Genomic DNA, 20,014 nt, shown 5'->3' on the forward strand with positions numbered 1-20,014 from the left:
AATAATAATAATAATAATAATGAAAACAACAATTACTCTTCTTCTTCTTCTTCTTCGTATTATTATTATTGCTATTATTGCTATTATTGCTACTACTACTGCTATAACTAATAATAATAATAATAATAATAATAATAATAATAATAATAATAATAATAATAATAATAATAATAATAATAATAATAATAATAACAACTTAATTTGTACACCACTTTCAAAAACTATTGTTTACCCAGAAGGTAGCGCAACAACAATTACTATAAAACAAGAAAGACAACAGACACTAACATGCTAAATTTCTGAAAGCTTTTCAGAAGAGAAATAAGACTGCAGAGTTTAAATACAATAGTTAAGACCCTACAGTACGATTTCTTAGGTAAGTTTACCTATGTTTGTACAAGCTCATATTAAATGGTTCTGACCTACAGCACTTAGCTGAATGACTTGAATATTAAAATTAAAAGCCAACAATAATATAGAAAATAAAAATTTACCAAATTAAATACTAAGGTTTAGACTCCACAATATTAATGATTGTGTAAAATCTACCTGACTAATTTATACATTAGGGTTAGGACCCTATGGTGTTTTATAAATTGCACATTTACTCGATTAATTTAAATGTTAAGGCTGACACCCTACAATATTATTGATTATGTAAAATTTACCCGACTTACTTACATTACCCTACAATATTAGACTAGATAGATAGATAGATAGATAGATAGATAGATAGATAGATAGATAGATAGATAGATAGATAGATAGATAGATAGATAGATAGATAGATAGATAGATAGATAGATAGATAGATAGATAGATAGATAGATAGATAGATGGATAGATAGAAAGATTAAACCTTTGTTGATCCCACAGTGTGGAAATTTTCCGTGCTACAAAAGCATATAGAAAAAAATCACTACAAAGAGAAGAGCAGCACACAGTGCACAGACATAAATAGGTACTTTCTCCTTATTGAAGAAATGTAAATATTTACAGAAAAAATCTGTGAAATTGCCTATAGTGTCTTTATTTACATTTTTATCCCACAGTTAGTAGACGAATTGAACTAATACAGATTTACCTGACTAGATTGCATATTATTTATAATGTAAATCAGCCTGACTAGCTGAAATGCTAAGGTTAAGAATTTACAATTTTACTCTAATGACTTACATTAAGGTTAAGAATCTACTAATGTATGCATGGAAAACCCAACAAATCCAAAGATTCCTTGAGAGAAACAATAGAGGAGAAGCTCCCCTTTAACATAAAGAAACCTCCAGCAGAACCAGGCTCAGGGAGGATGGCCGTCTGCCTCCCCCAGCTGGAGTGAGGGTAAAGAGGTCAGACAGCAGGAGAGCAGAGACAAACAGACAAACAAACAGGAGATCATAAAAACTGTACAGATGGGTGGAACCAGCAGCTGCAGATCAGAGCCGTGCAGCTCCACAACCAGAAATACATGCAGAGAAGCACAGTGAGGTAAAAACACAAACTGTACAAGAGAGGAGACACAAAGTGAATAACATGTAATAGTGCATATAAAAGCAAGGTAACGTGTAGGTAAAGGTAAAGCATATTGGCTAGATTTTAAAATGTATTTATAAATACCATTAAAGCTTTTGCATCTTAATAAGCAATAATAGATAATCTTCAAATTCAAGCCTTTACTCTGAGACAGCCAGAAGGGCTCCACCACTACCCCTTTACCCCACCTTAGGATTTAGGGCTACAAACTCGGTCATATGGCATAAACGTCTCTGTGTCTGTGTAGCTTATGGCCAGACTCTGAACAGCTTTAAAAGTAATCAATAAAGTCTTAAAATTAATTTTAAAATGAACAGGAAGCTGATGGAAAGAAATCTCTATTGGGGTGATGTGATAACTTCTGTTGACACCAGCAATTATGAACTTACAACACCTGTAATAGCTTAGAATTATAATTATTGTTGCATTTTATAATATTATCATCATACATTTTATTATTATATTATACACTGATGCCACATTTGTTCCTTGAACCAAAGCACATCACACTGTAAATACAATAATTATAGTCACAGGCTGCTTTGAGCATTTTTGGGTTTACTTTATAAAACAAAAACAGTTCACATAGCTGAAACTGGATCATTAGTTGTGCAGTTCAGTTCTTTTGGATATAAAGCAACATTGTATAATTTCATTTTTTAAAGTTGCTGCTAAGTTTGTTTGAATTCATCTCATTCTCACAGATAAGAAAGTGTTTCAATAAATTTTTCTGTGTACCGCACCCTTGTGTGAGGATGCTGGCACCTACAATTTGCTTTCACTGGTGCTAATTAATCAAAACTGAGGACCGTATGACGAAAATATACATCATAATTTATTACAACACAGCATAAGCAACAAATATGTGAAATTAGAAGTGCATAGGGCTATTGTAGTTTGATATTTGATAAAAATATCTTCTAAACTTTTTTCTATTTTACTACATCTGAGTGTAAAGGCCGTTTAAGGGCATTTAGAAACTTAATCAGAATTTTCTGTCACTACCCAAAAAAAAACAAACTTGCTATCAATGACAAAAAGCTAAATAAGGAAAACTAATGCATGCGTCTACATGTGACGGTGAAAATGTCTTCTTCAGTTTAAACTCGTAACCATTGTTGTGTGATGTTCATGTGCAATGCAACAGAAATTAATTTTACAAAAGTGAGAGAAATAGTCTCAAAAGATACAGTTGAACAGGGTTAAATCAAATAAATGCAGCTTTTTTTTGGATTGCACATGTCACATCCAAGAGCTATTCAAAGTGTTTTACATAATAACCTACGGATGTGGCAAAAAGCAGCATTAAGCACTAAAACATAAATGACAGGAGTATAAAAAACTTAAAATAAAACTATAAAAGCTAAACATTAATCTAAAATAGTTAAAGATGTGAGTGCAAAGTGAAAAACAACGAGCACCAACTGTCCTTTTAGCTTTTGCCGCAGTCACTATGGATGGGATGATGGGAGAATAAGCTGATGCAACTTCTTTCTCTGGTAAACTAAAACAGGTCCTGTGATCATAGACGGTCTTTACGCTGTGGTGTTGGTTTCCTTGGATTTTTCTCAGTTTCAGATTTTCTGCTTTGTTCTCACAGTATGTGTAAGCTCATGCTAACCTCAATGTTTTCATTTTAAGTAAATGCTGGTAAACGTTGCGTCAAAAAAGATAAAAATGCAGAATGCTTCCTCTGTGCAGAGGTGTGATGAATTTGCACTCTGACGTGAAACAAATGCAAAAAAGGTTTTATGAACTGGAAGGTGGATCATAATTAAACACTTTCAGCCAATAAAAGAAGAGAGAAAAAGAAGAAAAACATTTTGTTGTGTTAAAAATTGCTTTAAAGATGCATTGCTTTTATGGGAAGATAAATCACAACCTAAACGAACAAAAACACTGCACCAGTGTCTCCTAAAATACGTTAAATGTGTTCATTCATCCAGAGAAGTCACATAAACGTCACACAGCCAACAGTCTAGCTTGATTCAAGGTTTGAAAAAATAAAATGTTACCGCTAAATTTTCATGCCTGTAACTTTATGTTACAATTAAACTAGATAAACTAAACAAATACACTCTTAATTTTTTCCACCAATCATTGATTTTTTTTTTTTTTTTGCATGAAAATAATCCCCTCATGTCAGAAAATGACTTAGATGTCACTCTAACCATAGCTTCCCTCTTTATCCACTGCAGCTGGAGCACACCAGCTCACCTTCGACTCTGCTCAAACACTGTAAGCCTGCTCTATGCTACACAAAGGCAAGTTAGAATATTGGAGTAATTTAGTCATGCATGATGCAAGAAAAAGAATGATGATGCAGAAAATCCCACCCTACACGCTGACAGGATTGGTTTTTAGGTTTGTTGCACATGAAACCCTGAAAATCTGAGTCTGTGTTTTTGAGCTGTCATTGCTACATCGTAGTTTGAAGGTGGACATACTCTGCCAAGGTGTTATAATACACAGAAAAAAACACCATATGGCAGGTCAATGAGGTGAAAAAAACAACAAACACAAACACTTGATTTTTACTAGAGGGGTTTTTCAAAATCTGTCAAAATTTAGTCGTGTTCAAAGTCACTTGTCCTGCAGTCACACATGGAGTGTAATTATTTAAACTTGCTTATTTAAATATTAGTAAACCAATCTTGAAGAACTCTTTTGCCTGTACACCAGCGTCATGTCAAATCGCGTCACGTCGCATCATGTCACTACTTTTGGATGAATTATCCAAGAAAAAAACAGAAACTGGGAGCTGTATGACAAGTGAGAGCTATCTTATATGAAAGTTTGTCAAACTTTGAGAGCAGCAAAGAAAAAAATCTAACATACTTTGTTGGGAAATTTCAAATATTGACTTTGAAGCTCAGAGAAATCACCAGTTTATTATGTCTTTGTTATGTCTTGTTATGTCAGAAAGAGACAGACAATGGATCTTTTTACACATACTTACCAAGATGTTTATCATCCATCATTCATTTCGGCAGCACAGCTCATACTGAGTCACCACACCAGTGACTCTGAATCCCTGTTACTTCAACACTTTTTCAAAAACTGATTCAAATTGCAATAGTGTTTTAAAAGCCCTGCACTTGAGTATGAATGTAATGTAAAATTTTGTGATGCTTTACTCAAAATGTCATCATAATTTTACTAAAATTACAGCCAGCTAAACCTTTGAGCGGAGGTGTGTTTTCAACATCCGTTTTCAAGAAGCATGCTGGTAGCATTTGTGTGGTTGTATCTTGCAGACTAATCAAGATATGTGGTTGTTTCCAAAAGTTCAGCTTCAAAGTTCTGACTGGCAAAACAACATAAAGATGCATAATTTCCGACAGATAAACCACACCTATTTTCTGGAAAAAAAAAAATGCAGTTAAAGGTTAATAAGCATGCCAAAAATACCTATGAGGCTGTATTTAATTATAGAACACAACATTCTGTTTTGTACAAAATATCATAATTTAGCAGACTGCTGCACAAATGAAGTGTTGATGTTGCCAAAACAATTAAAGTACATATTCATTTCACTTCAGTCAAATTAACTCACATGTTCAATGCTTTGTCAAGGACCATCATTAAAATACAGATTTAAATGTTGAGTTAGAGTTGTGATGAACAACTGAGTTATGGCATAATTCCCAGAGATAAATTGCATTACTGTCGGAAATCAACAAAGAAGAAACTGTATCTTAGAAAAGGCACATGAGCTTGTACTGGAGAGGTTGTTTTTTTGTGTTGGATACGATTTTAGTGTGGTACATGCTTGTTTTGTAAAATCTGTATTTTAAGTTTATTTTGTTGTACATATTAATACAACCTCACAATTTATCTTAAACCATTTCAGTCATGCAAACAGGAGCAGTGAAAATGCTGCGTTTGAAACAATACAAACAAACAAATCATTCAAGTTTAAGATCTTCCAACTACAAACCAACATCATAAACGAGTATACAGAGAGGCTGATATTAGCTTGATTTAAAAAAGAAATCCAGGAAACTTATATCTAGTAGACAGAATGATAAATTAACTTTGCTTTTTGTTTTTATTTTTGTTTTTGTTGTTCTCATTTTAAGTGACCTTATAATGTACTATAATAGATTCTAAGTTTGGGTTTTCCACTAGTGAGTAATGCAGCTGTACCTTGTATGTAGGGCGTGTGGGCTTTGCACCATCTTTAAAAGCGTGGTGTTGCCTGGTTAGACTGTTTCTGTCTCACACTCGATATTGTTTCACACAGGAAACACTTGGTAGCATTTTTCAGCATTGAAATTCTCAGCATGGTTTTTCTCAAAGTGCTCTTACTTATTCTGACATTTAATGAACTCATTGTCGATTTGGATGCAAAAATTTGTCCGAAAGGTAAAGTATGACTACCTGTTCATTTTTCTCCTCGCATATTCAAGATAATACTGTTGAATCTTGTTTTTCTTAATGTGCTTTAAGCATCTCACTGCACATTGTTTCTTTTGGCACTGTGAAACAAATGAAGGTTTTAAAGCAACTGGAGACAGCTGTGTCGCTTGCCGGAAAGGATATTACCAGGATGAGGAAAGCAATTCTATATTTTGCAAACCATGTACACTGTGTGAAGACAGTAAGTGCTGATGCTTTGGTAAGATGCTTTTTTCCCCCCACAAAAACTGCACTGTGAACTAAATCTGACGAACACATTCTGCTGATGAGGACACAAAAACAAGACCTTTCTGTCTAAACCGCAGTTTTCTAAATAAATGAGTTGTTCACAAGCTTCAACTTATTAACAGAGAGATGTCGTTTTGCAGAGCTGGGTAGCATGGTGGAACAGGAATGCACCCCAGTGACAGACAGAAAATGCAAGTGCCGTGAAGGGTTTGTTTCCTGGGAGAACGATCCTTCTATTTGCAAATGTAAGAGTGGATTTGAATCAAAAGGCGGTAAAGGTAGGTAAAAAGCTACATCACAACCACATTTCATCAGCTGCCAGATATGTCAAAGAAATTGTCTTTTTAATGGATATGTCTTTTCCCAGTTTGCTCAGAATGTGCGGATGGACATTTCTCACATGGCACGAAACCCTGCAAACGATGGAAAGAGTATGGTCACTGTGATCTTGTGTTTCTCCTCATGCACTGTATAAAAAAATTCAGGTCTCAACAATGTCTGTGGTAGTTACCTGTTGTTTACAGCTTTGCCCTTTATCTCTCATTCTAGCTGCAAATCAGCAGGAGTGAAATCTAATGGAACCAAGACCTCAGATGTCATCTGCAATGATGAGCTCAAGAGTAATGTTCCGACCGCTCCACCCCGCACATACACAAAAATAATTTCTGTCTTGCGCTCAACAACCCACCGTCCACCTGAGGGGGCCCAAACACTGAAAATGCAAACCACAACCATCGCAGCTGCTCCACCACTAGCCACTTTAAGGGGAAAAGAACAGCCCTCCAATACAGGCAACCACATTGGTAAAACACTCGATATCTATTATGACGAAACCTCAGATTAAAATAATTAATTAAAAAAGCACAATCAATAGCCTGTATTTTTCTCATTTCTCTTGTCTTGCCAGGTATTGCCCTCCTCCTGTTGGCAATTATTGGACTGGTTGTGCTGACTATTGTGACCTGGAGGCTGAACATCACACCTTGCTGGGAGAAGAAAACAGCAGTGCCAAGTATGTTGCAAGTAAACTGATTCTGCACTTACAGGGAATATAATTAAATAATAGAAAAAGCTCTCAGAGTCTGGTTATGTATAGAGAGTCGGATGAGTGTCTACTTAACATGAAGCTATAGCCACTTAAATTAGTACATCTAGCCAAGAAATTGTTAGGCATTTGACTTGCTTCGGACACTGCTAGGCTAGCTGTTTCAAGTCTCTATGCTAACCTAAGCTAACTGTTAGCATTAGTTTTAGAATTGTTGCACATGTAAAAGAAGTAATGGCCTCTTTTTTCCTTTCAAAACTAAACTCTCTAAACATGTTAAAGTTAAAAATATGCTTTTCCATTTTTGTAAGAAGTATATATTATCCATCCTTTTTAAATGGTTCACATAATAATCATAAATGCATGCTGTGTTAATTTTTTAGCTCTGTGCCATGTAGCAAATGTGCTCACTGTCTCGGCAAAAGGCTACTGGGCCATTAATTGCGGCTATAGAGTCTGTCATGGATATTAATGTGGTTAATTATGTTCCAATTTTGGTTGCAGAGCAGGACTCGTTCTGTGGGAGGCCAGTTGAGGAGAGCGGCGACGACAGTTCGTCCTCTCTCAAACTGAATCCCGGGGAGCCCTAAGATGAACCTTTCCTTGACACGAATCTGTCTATTAATACTGTGAATTTTTTTAGCTCAGATAATCGTCATATAAATCAATTCAAACTGTTCACTCACATTTTCCTTATATTGTTAGTTTCATACCAGAAAGACATCTGAGAGGTATTTACTGTATCTGTATTGCAACAGGAGTATTCTTTATCTGCAGTGTGGTCAATATTTGACTTTTGCTGTCTCAGGTGAGTTATCTAAAAATATGCATGTATCATACGTCACTTTCTTTTTTTAACTGTGAAACAATTTAAGTACTAAAATTTAGCTTTTACTACTTAAAGTGTTATATGCTGCCGTTCACAAGTTTGGGGTCACCCAGGCTATTTCATGTTTTCCATGAAAACTCACACTTCTATTCATGTGCTAACAGAATTGCTCAAGGATTTTATAATCATCAATGAGCCTTTCGACACCATTAGCTACCGCAATGTAGCATTAGAACACAGGAGTGATGGTTGCTGGAAATGTTCCTCTGTACCCCTATGGAGATATTCCATTAAAAATCAGCTGTTTCCAGCTACAATAGTCATTTACCACATTAACAGTGTGGTAAAGCTGTATTTCTGATTAATTTAATGTTATCTTCATTGAAAAAAAAGAGCTTTTCTTTCAAAAATCAATACATTTCCAAGTGACCCTGAACTTTTGAACAGAAGTATACATTCTAATAACGATATTTATGTATATATTTAACACGAAAGTTACTCTTTGTGTCATTGTAATATTTATCACAAATATGGATCTGCAGATTTTTGTACAATGACCTGAGAAATCAAGTCACTAAATGCCTTGCTAAAATGCACTTATATGTGAATATTCGTGCTGATGTTGTTAATCTTAGTAGAGATTAATGTGGCCTGTGACAACTCTGAGAAAAATACTTTTTGAGCCATAAAATAGCAACGGTTATTTCCCCAATCCAAATTATTAGGAACTGCTAGAAAGCCTAAGAAAAACATTTAATTTTGTTCATGCAGTTTTTCAGTCTCTGTTTCAGTCATGTTTTTTTTTTTTTTTTTACTCCACTCTGTTCCACCAGTAGCAGGTCTGTTCACAGAACGCTTGATGTTTTCAGAGGTATATGTGTGGTTGGGGGAGTTCCTGTGTGGATTTAAATGAGCCTGTTTTTATTTCCACTGAAAGATTCCTCCTCTCATGTTTTCATGTTGGCCTTTGGAAAGATTGATGTTGTAAATGTGAGGACTTTCATGTTTATGCCTCACGGTGGATCTTTCTCAGATCAGTACTATCAGAGGAGTTATGAATGCCTGCCCTCATTACTTTCAGGCTTCACGCAACCTTCAATCACGAGCAGCTTCCTTTATACCTGCTCACTCTTTGTGGCTTGTACAGTTTACCTGAAAGAAGCTGCAACTAAATGAATGAATTTCTCATTTAAAAGCAGTGATGAAGGAAATATTGAGCTCCATTGTTTGAGTGAAATACCAACACAGTAATATTAAAATACTGTGATACAGTTAAAATCCTGGATTTAGTCATCATTTACTACCTTTTAATCATTTCAATACCTTTAAATGTTACCAATGAAAAGTACCCGAAAGTAAAAAAATACCCGTACGTGTTTTTTAAAAATGACTAATGTATAATCACTTGTCATATATGCAAGTTTTATTCATACAGACGCAACAGCATTTTTTTTTTTGCTGTTCTAGTTGGTCACAGTTGAGCTTCTTGTACAACTAAACTAATGAATCTGAGTGTTTCTTGCAGAAAGTGTGCACACTGGAAACAGTCCCTGCAGAGACTTTCAGTAAATGTCAGCGATGCAGGAAGCTAGTGTGTGGTTTCAAAGAAATATACAGTGCATGAACGCAACCTTCTCAATGTAGGTGGGTTTTTGTGGAAATAGCAGTGTGCAAAGAGGCTAAATAACATGCATTCATTGTACATATACATATTTTTATATTTTAAGATTTTTTTTCAACTTAAACTTCTGTATGTATGTGTGCTAATTCTACTAATTACTGTTTTTTTCTTATGACCATGCTCTCTTTTAGCAACACTTGTGGTTGCCTGACAGACAACTATTATTGCAGTGAAACGAAAACATCATGTTGATGAGTGTTATATTTTTTCTTTTTTTCTGAAGGTATCAAATTTAATAAAAGTTTGATTGGAGAGATTGTTTGTCTTTATATAAACGATTATTTTGCATTTGCATTTGTGATCAGTTTTCGTCACTTTGTGGTGCTCTGTCTTCTCTTTGCCACTAGGAGGCCTGCTTCTGTTGATGGGTGCAGAAAAGCCAATTTACTTAGAATCTCAGTTTTAAAAAGTACTCTACAGGTTTAGCACTGCAGTTTAAAAACAAAGAATTACAAAGAACTACATATTAATGTGATTGACCCAAACATAGAGACTTGCTTGTTCCATGCATTCTTTTTCTCTTGCCAGCGCCTGCCCCTTACATACAATACAATACAATCTGACTGCTTACAACTCAGTCTGAGACTCAGGTGTATTATGTTCAGTTATATGTAAACATAAAAATACTCCATTGCAAGTTTTAGTCCTGCATAGCATTTAGATCCTACAGAAGTAAAAATGCTTAATTATTAACACCAAGATATAGTAAAAGTACCGTTATGGTCCTTCTAATTGATATATTATTATATATGACATCACTAGGTTATTATGGAACCATCAGGATCTAAGCAGCATGTTGTAGCTTCTGTAGGTGGAGCTAATTTAAGCTATTTTTATTTCAGTTTTACATACAGAAATGACAGATAAACCAAAGGGGGCAGCAGATGATAACTGGGAGAGAACACAAGAAGAAAAAAATAGTTCTCATACACAAACCTGACTCTTTCTCTAAACTTTGATTAGAGTAGATCATCGGAACAAGCTGCTTTCTTCAGAAATTTTCAGATGACTCTGCGGTTGTCTGCTGCATCAGAGGAGGATGTGAGGAGGAGTACAGGAACATGATCAGGGACTTTATTGACTGGTGCAGCCTCAGCCACCTTCTGCTTAACACCTCTAAAACCAAGGAAACGGTGATTGACTTCAGGAGGAAAAAGTCCAGACTGGCTCCAATACAACACAATAACTTTATTAATCCCCGAAGGGAAATTCAGTAGTCACCATTCTTGGCATGGAGGTGGAGGTTGTCTCCAGCTTTAGGTACCTGGGAGTGCAGCTGGACTGGTCCAGCCACATGGAGGCAGTGTACAAGAAGGGCCAAAGCAGACTTTGCTTCCTGTGAAGGTTAAAGTCTTTGAACATCAGCAGACCTCTTCTATGTACATGTTACCAGACTGTGGTGGTCAGTGCTTTATTCTTTGGGGTCGTGTGTTGGGGGGAGGTGGCTCTGTCCAGAGACAGAAACCGGCTGAATAAGCTGATCAAGAAGGCGAGCTCCACAACTGGCGCTGAGTCGAAGAGGTGGCTGGGGTGAGAATGCTCAGGAAACTGAACTTGATTATGAACAATGCTTCCACCCACTACTCAGTCTGGCGGGGTTTCGGCAGAACACCTTCAGCCACAGACTCATCCCCACTCAGTGCAGGTCTGAGCGCAGCAGGAAGTCCTTCCTACCAGCTGCAATAAGGCTTTTCAATTCACAGTAATATTTTAACTTATGATGTACATGCTGTACATATAGACTTAATTTTTCCAGTTTTTCTAATTTATATACAACACATATGTTCATACTTAATGACTCTTAGTGTTGGTGTTCTGTCAATTTTGTGAGTGGTCTGCCTGTTAACATGCTGCTGTTACAAAGTAATTTCCTGTAAAGGCTCAATGAAGTATTATTCTATTCTATTCTATTCTATTCTATAACTTTTTCTTAAATGACACTACGTAAGACGTTTAGAGTGAAAGCAGTGATAACAGTATCAAGTGTTAGCTGGTTATGACTCGGACGTCTAAATTTGAGCTTGACCACAGACTGTGTTTTGGAAGATGTCATAAGTCAGATTGGCTGGAAATCACTGCTTTATTATTCAACTCTGGGTTATATTTCAAAAGCTCATGATTATTTTGCATTATCCGTTGTGTAAAATCTTTATTTTGTTCTCTGATATGTGATATGAATGGAAATGCAAAGCAGCAATAACTGGAAATACTGCAGTTAAGTATAGTTAATATACTGAATTACTTTCCACTACTTGTTATGTGTTATGTTAATAGTAGTGAAAGTAGCTTTGAACCACCAAGTGGAAATGTGGAGCAGATTTAAGGGTCTGATTAGCTCTGCAGCCTCGGTTGTCATTTAATTTAAAACGTTTTGGGTCTAAGCAACTTTTTCTTTTTAAACATGCGCTGTAGTTCATCCCAAGACATGCAAACGTTAAATCATTGGAGTTCCCCTTTCAGACATTAAGACACGAGAACTTCCGAGACGTGTGAATACTGTAGTTCTGTGATTTCTTTAACGTTGGGTTTGAAACTACACCTTCTGTATTGGTCACCACCAAATGTCACGACATAACCTTCAAGAAGCTGTTACGTCATCATCATTTTGAGCGTGCAAGTTACAGCATTGGGTGTTTCTCCCATCCTCGCCACAGTGTGGGTGGCACCGCAATGGTAACGTCAGCACCACTCTTTGTTGCTACACCCTGACAATCCACTCTGATGTTGAGATCTACGTGTACGCACGTGACGTCCATGGTGGTGTCACATCTTGAATCAGCAGCTGTGGTCATGCTTGTGTATGAGACACAAAGAGGGAAGGAACTGAGTGACACGACCACACATGAGATTTGAATCGGTGTGAACTGAGTGGAGAGATGCCGCTGAAACATGAAGCAACGATCTGAGATAAGCACTGACAGCACTAGTTCTGCACTATCAGACACAATGCAGAGAACCCAGGCGAATGAAAACCACAGCAAACATCAGGCTCCACCATCAGAAAATTACAGGACCACAAGTGTTAATCATCTGCTTTCAGTATGAGTCAGTGCAGACACAGTCAAAGTGCAGTCCACAACACCGTGATAACCCTGAACAACAGCAAGGCTATACCCAGTGAATGCTTTTCTTATACCTAAATCTGCTGATTATTTGATGAGTTGCTAAATTAATGGTGTGGTCTATGTCAGTGAATGTGCACAAAAAAGGTCATGTTTCCAGATGATTACTTGTGCAATTAATTCAAAGGTATTCAATTTACAATAATGCAGAGAAAAACAACAAGTGGAACCAGCTAGTGTGCGACATTTGTGCATGATAATTAAATAAATAATTGTTTGTCAAAATTATTGGTGGTGAATTTTTGGTCTTTTGACAAAAGATGTTAGATTTGTCAAGGAATCATTCTGGCAGTTGGCGACTGTGTGTTTCATTTGCCAGGAAACTCCCTCAACCAGCACCAAGTGGCAACAGACAGAAGATGCTTTCTCATCTGTGATAAAGTGGAGAAGGTTTACCGCACCTATAGTTATCTGACAACACTAATTACTTGCATATTATCTTGCAGATGTACTCTTGACTTCTGCATCACATACTGTAAGCTGCGTATGCAATCAGTCTGCAAAAACATATACTTGCTGTGCTGCACATATGAGTGCCAGTCTGTACAAAACGTAATGAAACACACACACAAAACAAAAAAAACAAGTTCGGGCATCACCCTTTACTTCATTTTTAATAAAAAAAACCAAAACATTACACCAAGCTTTTGCTTCAGTATGGATCTATAAAATACTCACATGATGGGGGTTCCTGTGATTTAATTTGATGGCTGATCTTAATCTTTTGTTCTAATGAAGTTTCATACTACTGATCTTAGTCTTGTGTTCTTTAGGGATGCTACTCAGAAGTCAAGAAAATCCTCCACAGTCATGTTTATTGGGCTGATAGGTTGTCAAAAGGCAGATTTACAGAAGAAATGTGCATGAATTGTTGGGCAGGCTTCCTAATGTAATGCTCACTTTGTAAATTACTGAAAGTGGCTTGAAGAGCTATTCACGCACACACACACACACACACACACACACACACACACACACACACACACACACACACACACACACACACACACACACACACACACACACACACACACACACACTTAGTCCAAATGTTTTCGAGTCCATACAGTCACTTGATTATCAGGACGGTTGCAGTTCCTTCCTTGGTGTCAGCAAAGTATATAACTCCTTCTACTTCTCCAACAATTACATGCTTTGTACATACTTGACTGCTGCAATCCGTTCCGATACAGGTACAGAAATAAGGATGTGAATATATGTATCTGACATGCAGAGATTTCACTTTACATTTCAACACCTCAACCAAAAAACTTTTTAAAGTCTCAGCATTTGACGTATAGGGCCGAGAGGACTGAATGCGAAAACGAGAAAAGGGAGTACCTGGTGCAAGTCATAGTTGCAAGAAAGTGGCAATAGCTGAGATTAGAAAGCCAAACATGGAACAACACCTCCCAGACACGGTTAACATGAACGCCTTTCCGTGAGGGATCCAGAATAGTGAACATAAGATGCATAAAATATATATGGTTAAAAAATATTAAGAATAAAAAATGTATAAAGTAAATGAGCTTTACTGTTAAGTGTACACTGCTTCTAACAGCTAGTAGTGGTCTCTCTCTTCCTGAACAACAAAGTCTCACATGATGTGTCTGTGAGTAAACCACACTTAGACTGACGTCAGCGAACTGCCAATATAAAACCTTGAAGACAAATGCAGGGGACAGGTCACAATGATTTGGCAGAGCCTTTCCTTTGCTGTATGTGTGCTGACTTTTTGGACTATTGGACACGCTACAGGCTGTGGTGATCGACAGATCCGGATAAATGGACGGTGCTGCAATCTGTGCCCCCCAGGTAAAAACACCTGATAGAATTATTCATCTCTAAGTGCGACTTTTACATTGTTTCTAGTATTTATTTCAGTATATATTTATGAACTAAGCTGACACAATGCATGCAAGGCGCTGTGACATTATTCTGAATTGTAACAGATTTTATTTGTTCCTTGTTTTTAAGGTACTTATATGGCAGAGTTCTGCTCTGACAAAGAGCAAACTGTCTGCATTTCTTGTCAAGAGGGACATTTTTCAGATCACTACTCTGTTTTTGACAGATGTGAGCCATGCCAGTCTTGCCAACAAGGTACCCCACTAACCCGCTTAGCAGAGGCATTGCCAATGCTTTAAACACAGCAGATAAAAGAAAAACATATGGTTATAATCTGGAAGTCCCCTGGTTTAAATTCTTGTCTGTCTACAGAATATTCTGAGAAATGTACTCCGACCACAAATGCGACCTGTTCTTGTCGCTCTGGTTTCCTGTGTTCCAACAGCATCTGCTCAATTTGTGAGGAAAACAAATGTGTCACGGGTGAGAAACCGAAGAGGACAGGTGAGAATGAACATATTTTGGGCTGTTGCTGTGCAGTTGTTTAAACAGCAGCAGTTTAGTTAAAAATGTATATTCTGCAGCCACAAATCTGGTTTGACTGTTTAAATCAAATAATCACTGTTTTGCTTGTTTGTGACTGTGGGTGGCTGGTACTGTGTAAATGGAAATTAATGTAGATTAGACACAACCCACTGCTTGAAATGTGAGTTTGATTCATATCACTTAATAAGACAAGACCACATTATTTAGGACTGATACACATTAAACATTTTAAGTGTGTGTTTACGTACAAGTGAAATATAATAATTTATCCTAATGTCATTGATTGCACATATTGAATTCAAACAGTAACTAAAGTTAATCAGTTAATCAAGCGAGTTAAATTAAATTAGTTAATCTTTCTTAACCAAATCTGAAATGTTTCAAATGCAAGGAGTGCCGGTAAGCTTAATCAGAACCATGAGTGTCTGTGTGAAATTTCAAAGGGTGAGTGAAACATAGAGTGTTCCATTCTGTTTCTTATGAAATAAATTAATGTGCTTGTGTATTCTTGCAGAAATTTCATCAGGTGCAGGGGTGACAAAGTATTCATATCACTGTGAGCCTTTATGCCCTGAGAATGCATACTTTGATGCAGGACGGAATAGCTGCCAGTCAATAATACCGTAAGACCCATTTAAAGCACAGCCACAATAATAACTAAATGAAGTATTGAAGTACCGGTCAACAGATCCTTTGTTGTCAATAGGTGCAGTATGTTGGAACGTGCCGAACGGTTTCCAGGGAACAAAACACACCCACCGGTTTGTGATAAACCTGGTATGTAAATACAATGACATTTTATTGGTAGAAACTCTTATTTATTGTTTATGGTGGTACATGGATGTGACAGCACTTACCACAACAAGTATTTTTGTTACAAGTATTTTATATTTACAATATAGCTGAATAAACCTAACTGTGATTTGACTTTTCACCAGATGTGCACAGAGACTCGTCCACTCATGTGATTCTTGGCATCGGCTTTGTTTCACTCTCTGTCAGCCTCCTTCTGGTTCTGTCTTATACCTGCATGAAGAACCAAAGGCAGCACGCAATAAGTAAGCAAACCTTAACATAGAAACACATTAAGATGCTCATTAGACATGCAGATTTTCATTTTTAAGAAACACAGGCATGATTTGGATTATTGAGTATTACTCCTATTGACAAATTCTTCTTTGTTTAGATTTTTTTTTGTTTTGTTTTAAGCAGATTGTCACAAATTGAAACAAAAAACAACACAAAAACAAAGAGTTTGAAAAGAGCAGATTAGTGTAAATCTTACCCTCCTCAACATTTCTGTTAATGTTTTTGGAGTACATCTTGACAAACAAAATGAAATACATTTTGTAGTAATATTCAAATTGTATACTTTAATTCCCTACTGAGAAAAGATGCATTTAACCCTCCTGTCATCCTGTGGGTCAAAATTGACCCGTTTAAAGTTTGAAAATGTGGGAAAAATATATATTTTCACACTGAAACTACAGATGTCCATATTTTCAACGTTTTTGTGAAATCTTTTTTTGGTAGAAAAAAGAAATGTTAAACATGTTTCTTAAGAACATACACAAAAAAATCAACCAAAATCCAGCGAATTTCACGGGATTTTGGTTGATTTTTTGTGAATGTTCTTAAAGAAAAGATTAGAAGTTTTACTGATACATATGGAATCACTTTAGATATTTTTAGGATTTTTTGAAAGATTTTTACTCATTTTTTGAAAATATTTACTAGAATTTTCTTGCCAAATTTGTGGGATATTTTTGAAAATAAAACTTTTAAGGGAAACTTTTAAGGAATTATTGGAATTTTCTTCCTGAAGGTTTTGGAAATTTTTAGAAATTTGGGGAATTTTTTTGCTGAATTTTTGGATTTTTTTTTTTCAGACAAGGAAACTATATTTTTCAGTTCCTGTAAATGAGGACAACAGGAGGAGGGTTAAATCATTACTGCAGCAGGCAATTAAATAATCCACATAATGGTAATAATAATGATAGCAGGACTGTAGTAAAATGGTTCTTCCAATTGTGCAAAACCTCTGTTATGATTACAAAGCACCACTGTTGGCCACTTTGTAAAAATGTGATTAAAAAGCACAAGTCACCGGTTAGATAGAAGTAAACGTATTTGGCACCAGACAGCCCTAAGAAAGTGTCACTTTCAGGGGACTTTAAAAAAATTAATAAAAAAGTGGTATACCGTTACCTTAACATTGTTTGCATTGCCTGTCTCGACTTCAGATAAAAGCCCTGTCCTAGCAGCCTCTACAAACAACAATGAGTTTCATCTGTCAAAGGAGGAAAGTGGACACCAGCTCATCAGCCAGACAGAATCCAAAGACAGCAACAGTTTGGACCAAGTGCACCTGGAAAAAGTCATCTCTTTGTGACAATAAGTCTAAGATACCATGGTCAGTGTGTTCAGCCACAAGCACAGTGATAATATCTATGTAATCGCATAAGTTATGTAACTCAGTATCAATACAAATGCAAACATGGAGATGGAGAAGTGTGCTAAGGTTGCAGTTGTGGACTTGTTGAAAAGTTTGAAAGGTTGATCTCCAGTGGGATTTTTCTCAGAAGGAAAGTGAAAGACCAGTACTTGTCCTTACGCCATTATCATTGTGGAGGTGTCTTTAAGCAAATTGTGTAACCTCAGTCTACTTGAGTGGAGCTTCTGAATAGATCACATGAAGATTATGAGTGTGGAGACCAAGAATAGTAAGTAGAAATACTGAAGTGTAATGTGGAACAATTTTGGTGTCCACTGTCCACTGAACTACTAAAAATGTGCCTCTAAAAAAATCTTCTGGAAAATCAAATTTATTTTAGAAAAACATACATGTTTATATTTGCAACAATCCTACCTCTCTTTTTTTGTAATGTGATAAGGATAATTTGTGGCTGTGGGAGTTTGCTGTAGATAACAGCTCCTGCCTTAATGAAAGTAGAATCACTCAATACTAATAGAATTTTGGGGGAAAATTTTATAACATGTCACTGTCCTGGAGTGTGACACATCTGATCCACCAACTCATTTTGTGCTCACTGTGAAGTGCTTTAATGTCTTTTTGGAAGAAGAAATACTTGCTTTGTATATGTTAAACTGTCAACTAGATGGTTATTGACAGACACGTATGAATCCTTTTCTTCTACCAACATGAGAAAACGATACGAGTTTTCTCATTAACAGGAGAAATGCTTCTTCAAGAACCATTTCATTTTATAAATAGCTTATTTGAACTATAAGGCTCACACTTGATTACAACATCATGTGAATGATTGTCATTACGATGATTTACAAAATAAAATCATTGCATAAGACATATAAATATTTTCTTTTTTGAAGCTTCTTTTTGGTCTGATTTGTTCCTTAAAAAAAGGAATAATTAAGTTTAGAGAAATGTGAAACTTCTTGTAATCAAAGGTGAGCAGATTTTTTTTCTGATTAAAATGTGATATTTTCCATATTTAAAGATTTTCATGATGAAAAGAAATGCAACAGTGTTTAGGCGTCAGATGAAAATGAGTGTTTTGTTTTTTGTGGAAATTATTACATATAATTAAAACTGTGTGATTGGCACTGATGTTGTCATAGCAACAAGGAAATATTTTCATTATAACAACATGCAAAAATGAGAAAAGCTGTAATCAAACCGTTATATGTGATGTATATAGTTATATATGCCATGAACAGAGCTGAAATGTTGAGGTTTTGAGTTGTACATGCACTTTTTTTTTTTTTTTTTTTTTTTAAAGAAAATGACTAATCAGTAACATTTGGTAAATTACAGAAACATTTCGTGCTGTGAAAACTGACACATTGGACTGCTGGTTTAGCATCGTCCCCTCATAGCTAGAAGACCCCCTGTTCACGTCCTGGCCTGGGATCTTTCTGTGTGGAGTTTTCATGTTCTCCCTGTGCAGCGTGGGGTTTCACTGGGTTCTCCCCGAGTCCAAACACATGCTGAGGTTTACTGGTGATTCTAAATTGTCCGTAGGTGTGAATGCAAGTGTGCTTGGTTGCCTGTCTCTCTGTTTGTAGCCCTGTGATAGACTGGCAACCTGTCCAGAGTGAACCCGCCCACGAGGATTAAGTGGTCTACAGATGATGGATGGATGGATGTACATCAAAAAAATTTGGCTAAATGTTGTAAGGAAAGATGATTTTGGTGTATTAAAAACAACATAGCTGATGTTGTAATTGTGGATTTTGCAATATTTACAAAAATGTAACAGATATAGTCCTCTTATTAAATGCTATGAACCTGTTGTATTAAAAGGTGAGTTGTTTTATATCGATTAAAATGTGATAATGTCTTTGTTTAACCCTCGTGTCGTCCTGTGGGTCAAAATTGACCCGGTTTGAAAATGTGGGGGAAAAAAATCACAGTGAAACTTCTGATGTCCACATTTTCAACACTTCTGGGAAATCTTTGAACATTTTTTGGTGGAAAAAAGAAATGTTAAAAATGTTTCTTAAGAACATTCACAAAAAAATTTAGATTTTTATGTGAATGTTCTTAAAGAAATTATTAGAAGTTTTACTGATATATATGGAATCACTTTAGATATTTTCAGGATTTTTTTTGAAGATTTTTACTCATTTTTTTGAAAATATTTACAAGAACTTTCTTGCCAAATTCGGGGGATATTTTTTAAAATAATTTTTTTAAGGGAAACTTTTAAGGAATTTTTGGAATTTTCTTCCTGAAAGTTTTGTAAATTTTCAGAAATCTAGGGATTTTTTTTTCTGAAGTT

General features: G+C 36.0%; 2 protein-coding genes across 2 annotated transcripts; both read left to right on the forward strand.

The window, feature by feature from the left end:
• Positions 1-810: 810 nt before the first annotated feature.
• On the forward strand, positions 811-9,987 carry si:ch73-361p23.3 (tumor necrosis factor receptor superfamily member 4). Its single transcript, XM_023294011.3, has 7 exons — positions 811-5,898; positions 6,029-6,133; positions 6,321-6,458; positions 6,548-6,611; positions 6,730-6,983; positions 7,088-7,192; positions 7,730-9,987. Exons 1-7 carry the CDS (start codon positions 5,817-5,819, stop codon positions 7,813-7,815), a joined length of 834 nt encoding a protein of 277 aa, XP_023149779.1. The 5' UTR covers positions 811-5,816; the 3' UTR covers positions 7,816-9,987.
• Positions 9,988-14,537: 4,550 nt separating this feature from the next.
• On the forward strand, positions 14,538-19,573 carry tnfrsf18 (tumor necrosis factor receptor superfamily, member 18). Its single transcript, XM_023294006.3, has 7 exons — positions 14,538-14,672; positions 14,835-14,960; positions 15,078-15,209; positions 15,766-15,874; positions 15,958-16,028; positions 16,190-16,309; positions 17,495-19,573. The coding sequence occupies exons 1-7, from the start codon at positions 14,549-14,551 to the stop codon at positions 17,641-17,643; spliced, it is 831 nt and encodes a 276-aa protein (XP_023149774.2). The 5' UTR covers positions 14,538-14,548; the 3' UTR covers positions 17,644-19,573.
• Positions 19,574-20,014: the final 441 nt, after the last annotated feature.

Source organism: Amphiprion ocellaris, chromosome 5, assembly GCF_022539595.1.
Source record: "Amphiprion ocellaris isolate individual 3 ecotype Okinawa chromosome 5, ASM2253959v1, whole genome shotgun sequence".
NCBI lineage: Eukaryota > Metazoa > Chordata > Actinopteri > Pomacentridae > Amphiprion > Amphiprion ocellaris.